This window comes from Brassica napus, unplaced genomic scaffold (assembly GCF_020379485.1).
Source record: "Brassica napus cultivar Da-Ae unplaced genomic scaffold, Da-Ae ScsIHWf_2604;HRSCAF=3352, whole genome shotgun sequence".
Taxonomy (NCBI): Eukaryota; Viridiplantae; Streptophyta; class Magnoliopsida; order Brassicales; family Brassicaceae; genus Brassica; species Brassica napus.
In genome coordinates, this window is record NW_026015908.1 from 8,461 (window position 1) to 14,614 (window position 6,154).

The 6,154-nt window shown below is 37.4% G+C and overlaps 2 protein-coding genes across 2 annotated transcripts; one reads left to right on the plus strand and one right to left on the minus strand.

Annotated features, from left to right (window-relative positions):
• Positions 1-2,200: 2,200 nt before the first annotated feature.
• LOC125601541 lies at positions 2,201-3,692 on the minus strand. Its single transcript, XM_048773661.1, has 7 exons — positions 3,681-3,692; positions 3,544-3,587; positions 3,316-3,459; positions 3,062-3,232; positions 2,838-2,963; positions 2,600-2,745; positions 2,201-2,524 (listed from the first exon to the last, which is right to left on the minus strand). Exons 1-7 carry the CDS (start codon positions 3,690-3,692, stop codon positions 2,301-2,303), a joined length of 867 nt encoding a protein of 288 aa, XP_048629618.1. The 3' UTR covers positions 2,201-2,300.
• Positions 3,693-4,421: 729 nt separating this feature from the next.
• LOC125601542 (phospholipase A1-Igamma2, chloroplastic-like) lies at positions 4,422-4,916 on the plus strand. The gene has a single exon (XM_048773662.1). It carries the CDS (start codon positions 4,422-4,424, stop codon positions 4,914-4,916), a length of 495 nt encoding a protein of 164 aa, XP_048629619.1.
• Positions 4,917-6,154: the final 1,238 nt, after the last annotated feature.

Below are 6,154 nucleotides of genomic sequence, written 5' to 3' on the forward strand. Positions count from 1 at the left end.
AGAGCTATAATTGTTGTAAATTCAGATAAAACTGTCATAAAGTTCTGGTTTTATTCAAACTGATAAAAGTTCCTCTGATTCTAATGATTATTCTTGAAGAATTAGTTCGGAAGCATTTGAGACGAGAGAAACGTATAGTTAACTAAGCATAGACCATAGAGTATGTTGACATGTGTGACACTTACACGGTTCTGTCTTTTCTTTAATTCCTTTTTTTTTGTTGTGTCACAGGGAAACTATTCAAGACCCAGTAAAAAACCCAACTTACTGCGTTTATAGCTCTGATGTAGCAACTGGCTATGGAGTTTGAGATTTCTTTTTTTCTCCTGTCAAGAGAATCATTGCTTATGAGCGTGACCAAATGCATGTGCTTTGGAAGACCTTTAGCCCCTGGAAATGACCGTGCTTGGTCTATCATCTATTTCATTTCTTCTTGGTGAGTCTTACAAACTTTATTCCAAACCATGTCATAACCACCTTGGATACTCTGCTGTTTTCTTTGCCATTTGATAATGTTAAAAGTTTAGTTAAAGACTTAGAAGTTAGAACAAACGGATCATCCTTTTTTTTTCAAATTATCGGATCTTCTTCTTAATGTATCACTATATAAACACAATGTTGTATATCCACAATTACAGGATGTCGTTTATGGTAGCTGACGCTTGCTTTATCGCTGGAGCTACAGAGAAAATGTAGTAGTAGACATTAAGGACCATAATCCTTAATATCTACTACTACATTTACTTTACTAAGTTTGTATCTTCACTACCTGCTCACGAAGCGAACCGCTCTGGTTCAAGTCGTTTGTAGATGTAAGAAAGAAAAGAGGTGGTGGCATTGTTACAGTACTTCTGTTACTCTTATATGTCTACGCATTCTATTTCAGGATTGACACAAGAGAGTCAAAAGGATAAGACTTTTCATTTTGGGATTTAAATAAGCACAAACCTGAATAGTGAACTTAAAAAATTATCTTACCAAACTTTCAGATTTAAATAGATAATTTGTCGAGACCCAAACAGTTTGTTAATAATGAATTAGTCGAATAATGCATTAGTCGAATTATTCATACTAAAACGGCCTATTTAAACAAGCCCAAACCTGAATAGTGAATACTCAGTTTATATTAATAATCGGTTAATAACTGATGGCTTTTAAAAGCCAGCCCATAGTTGGGAATGAGTTTGTCTTATATAGTTTCAAGTTCTTGTATATTTGATTTGGATAAGTTATTGTTTTCAACGTATGTAACCATTTACTTCAGTGTTGACAAAAAAAAAACTGCAAATATACATACGATTATACTAAGTGGTAAAAATGTTGGGTGTATGTTAAATTTATAGAAGCAAGGGATTCCGATCGTCAAAAATATATATAATTTTTGGCCAAAATTTCTCCAAGATTCTTTTAGCTTAGTGGTAAAAATGTTGGGGTTATGTTAACAACCCGAGTTCTAGAGGTGGGTATGTTAATTTTGTCCATTTTTTACGAACTAGCTTCTGGTCTTTACTAAACCAGTACCGGTACTGCTAAGGATACATACTAACATATAGTTTGCTTGAACAAGAATGAAATATTAAGACGTTACAAAACTAAATCGTGTATTTTGTAGAAGAGTCAAAAGTAGAGATCAAAAGAGAGAAGGATCAAACATATGATCTCAAGTTGAAGCAAATTTATCGGATAATAAAGTGTTCTCTGAGGTGGTTGGAAAATCTGTCCACTGAGAGAGACGCTGTGTTATGGAACACTACGGTATTCGTCTATATTTAAATGGGGAATATGATTCCACGTTTTAGAAGGATAGGCAAATAGTGGAGACACTGAAGCTTGTGAAAGAGTTTTGGAGAAAATGCTGGAGAGAAAAAATGGCATATCAAGTTGGTCAAAGCTTGAACCAAGACACCCGGCAAATTTTGTGATGATCTCAAAGATATATGGAGATCTGACATAATGATGCTGCTAGGCTATGATAGATACTGGCTTTAAAAGAAAGAAGCAGATGTTACCTAGGTTGAGACCGATGATGGGCTATAATCTTGAGGAGAGAAGCATAGTAGAAAAGAGGAATTACAGAGGTTGATAGAGCTTGATGGACTTCGACACTACTGAAGAAGCTTCTGGTTAAGATTGGATTTGGATCCATTATAGGAATAGCCGTGAACACATCAAACACTAAAACAACATAACACATTCAATATCCAGACAAAAGAAAAGAAGGTTTGCATAGCACACAGGTTTTTATTTTATTTTTGGACAACACATTGCACAGAAGTTAATATCATAAGCACGTCTTCTCCTCAGAGAGAGATTTCTACTCCCTTCTTCTGCTTTCCCTCCCTAGTCTCACTCTTCTTCTTCTTCTTCTTCTGAATTCCCTCCCTGGTCTTGCTCTTCTTATTCTTCTTTTTCTTCTTCTTCTTCTGATTTCCCTCCGATGTATCACTCTTCTTCTGCTGTCCCTCAGTAATGAAACATAGATTTGGATCTTCTATCTGCTCCCTAGTGAAGCGAATTAGGTTACCTAAAACAAACAGACAGACGAATCAACGAAAGGTTTTACTTGGTTAAAAAAGAAAAAAGAATCAAATTTACGTACTTGGGTGAATGAAGCCAGATGTGGGTGGATTTTCTGGAAGTGCATAAACTTTAGTAACTACAAAATTCAAGCCTTCCACAGAACGACCACTAAGTTCCAGAGCCTTATCTACAGCATCCTGACCTCGGACATAAATGTAAGCTTTGCTGTCAACTCAAAAATAAGTCTCTAGTTAGCAATGGATAAATTAAAAAAAATATACTACTAAGAAGAAGACTGCGAGGAAGAAGACACAAACGTTTTGATAGCACCAGAAGCGGTTTCATCTTGGTAAACAAAAGAACCATGTGAAGAGAAATATTTCTCTAGCTCTATCTCGATATCCTCGACAGGAAGGGAAGTGTCATAACCCGTAACCTTCAACCTAATAATGCAGGAGTATCATATTATCAACGTGACAAAAACACACAGACACAATTCCCAAATAATAAATAAATAATCAGAAAGGAAAGAGTAATTTACGTCTGTTGTGGCCAATAGACTTTGACTTCTTTCATAGGAGCCAAGTCATTCTCAAGGTGAGTTTCGTGAAACGGGTATGACTTAATTTGTAAAATCTGTCCTCCCATGTCACTTCCATCAAGCCTCAGCGCCTTTTCTTCATCTTCTTCATTAACATAAACGAAGGCATATCTGTAAAACAAAAGAAAACAAGTTAATTATATAGTAAGAAGCTGTTAATCTGAGGGAAAGAGCTGGAGGAAGAAGCCACGAACCTGCAGAGAATCGTCTCTTCATAGTTTCTGGGAATAGAAACATGAATTATTTTTCCACATGAAGCGAAGTGTTCTCTCAAAGCATCATCGACATCCTCCATACGAAGGGAGGTGTCGTATCCCTCAACGGAAATTCTCCTGATGCTGTTGCAAAAGATATTAATTAATCACCGCCACACATGATCTATCTATCTAATTAGAGATACAAATCTCAAAAAGAAAACGAACCTGCTTTTTCGAATCTCTGCATCACTACCCTTCGATTCCAGACCCTACGTTACAAAATATCTAATCAGAAAATTATACGAAGACACAATTAACTGAGGTTAAAGAAAGCGAAGAAGAATTACTTTGGTGGTGGATACCTGCATCTGCATGGCTAGATTTTTGAGAGGCAATAAATCTTTTTTCCAGTTCTAGGGTTTTAAACTTTTACGTCTTTGTCTCTTTAACTATTATTCCGGTTTGGGGCCGTAACGGTCCTTCTCGTCGTTGGGTCTTGAACTTAGTTATGCCTGGACTAGGCCCGTTCACTTACTTATATAACAAATGTTTGTTTTCTGTATACCTACTGAATAAAGCAAGTTAGTTCTTATCAATACAATACTAAAAGTTGAATAAGATCAACATCTAGACTATCCACGTAAGCAAATTTAATCGACCTATCATATGCTTTTATATTGCGACATTAGCTCGACCTGTCATATTTCTTCGTTGTGAGCCGGTGATTTGAAACCAATCGTCTCTTCACCTTTCTTTTTGTCTCAATGCATCCTTTAATTATAGTCTATTTGTCTCCCTCTCCGCTTCAAATCCCTAAATCCCCAAGCATCACCCTATCTATCGTATTCCCGGCTCCACATTCTGGAAATCAAACCCCACCGCATCCATGGCTAACAACAAAGCAAAATCAATTGTTTTTCAGAAAAAGAATCTATACATACAAAAAGTAAGTTATTTTAATAGTATTCTATGTTTTTATGTATACTTTATATTATTTTCTGTTTGTAGCTTATAACAAAAGCTATGAATCATGAACAGTGACAAGTTGAAGTTTTTAGTAGACAGATGCTGCGTTTTGGGAACTATAGCAAGGATTCTCAACAATGGCGACCATTCCTTCTCACGAAGAACTATCACTCTTCTCTTCTCCGTCGTTCAAAACCACCAGCTCCTCTGAACCTTCGTTCATTCATCTCCCGGAGAAAAGATCCCGAGTAGCTACGAAAGCTTCTCTCACTAGAACCAACGAGGCTTCTTTATCTGCCGTCATCTCCAGGCTCGAGCGTGAACGGAAAGGATTAACCGGCGGCGGCGGAGAACAGTGGCATACGGCAGAGGATTTCCGTCGGCGCGATAAAATAACCGAGGAAGAGAGGAGGCTTAGAGACACATGGCGTAAGATCCAAGGAGAAGACGATTGGGCCGGGTTAATGGACCCAATGGACCCGGTTCTCAGATCGGAGCTGATCCGTTACGGCGAAATGGCTCAGGCCTGTTACGACGCCTTCGACTTTGATCCTTCCTCGACGGCAACCCACGTCGAGTGTAATCTTCACTTTGGTCACACATTGGGTCTGTTGATTTTTGAAAGTATTTGACCTTACATTAGTTCTGTGTTTTGATTTAGGTTGGCCTCTAAATGTATAATGTCTCCATTTAGATCCGACGTGAGTTGTTGGTTCGATGAGGCTCTAAGAACTCAAGCAGTGCTATTGGAGGCAGGCTTTCTGAATATCTTTGGTCAGTGTCAAGTTTCTTGATCTCTTATGGATGCAATTTTGATACTTTTTTTGCTATGTAAAGAGAAATGAGTTCTTATAAGCATTGTTCTATTGGATCAACACTCACACCTGATCCTAAATGATATTTTTTGGAAACATCAAATTTTTACTGCACGTCCAAGGTATAATACAATCTCGCAAGATCCATATATGCATGTTGGTTAACGTCAAGATTTCTAACTCCAAATTTGTGGAGAATGTTTTTTTCGAACATTGGTAGACTAATATTTTTTATATGGAATGGAAAAAGCGAGTGAAATTATTGCTTTATATTATTGCCATTAGTTCAATGCAGCTATATGGAGAGGAGCAGGTGACTGCAATTGCAAGCAAGAAGCTCACCTGAGAAGGCTGTTAGTTCATCACAATGTCAGTAGAAAGTAGAAGCTGACCAGAAGAAAGAAGGTGATGATGAAATCTACCTGCGATCAATAGCCACATGAGACCAACATCCTGGACACTCTGCACTCTCTCGCTTCAAAGCTAACAACAAATCTCTAAGGTAATTTCTGAACTAATCTCCTAATCATATATCTTTCTTTTTGTTTGGTCAAAATCTCCTAATCATATATCTATATTCTAACTTAAAGAGTGGAAACAAAAAATAAACTGGACTAGGGTTTGGTCAATGTGTTAAAAACAGATGCAAGAAGTACATCAGATATGAATCATGCAAGCAGGACAAGAGTCAGGGGAAGTATCACTAAGGCAGATCCATGATGATGATAGATTTTGATAAAAGGTTAGTGGATTTACTTAGTTATGTAACAGCAGATTTTGGTTGTAGTAGTTTTGTAACTTTCACATTTACTCTCTTCATATTTAAATGCCTCTTTCGCTGCATTCATCGTCCCTTTAAGTTAGCCTTCAGGCACTTAAATCGCACAGACACAGCTAGGCTTTGCGGTCTCAGTAGCGATTGCGGTTTGAATTTTGTGCTCTCCGCAGGCCAGTCTCCCTTCATTACTTCTCTTTGATAAATTCCATTACATATACGTAGAAAGCCGCATTGGTTCTTAGTGTCTCATGGATCCCATTACACCTTGCACTTGAAA

What these genes read in the sequence shown, in the direction of transcription:
- LOC125601541 (XM_048773661.1), bottom strand. An exon ending in GCAGAGATTCGAAAAAGCAG is followed by an intron (nt 3,460 to 3,543) that starts GTTCGTTTTCTT and finishes CTTTTGCAACAG; the next exon opens with CATCAGGAGAATTTCCGTTG. An exon ending in GTCTATTGGCCACAACAGAC is followed by an intron (nt 2,964 to 3,061) that starts GTAAATTACTCT and finishes CTGCATTATTAG; the next exon opens with GTTGAAGGTTACGGGTTATG.
- LOC125601542 (XM_048773662.1), top strand. Translation starts at nt 4,422, where the DNA reads ATGGCGACCATTCCTTCTCACGAAGAACTATCACTCTTCTCTTCTCCG.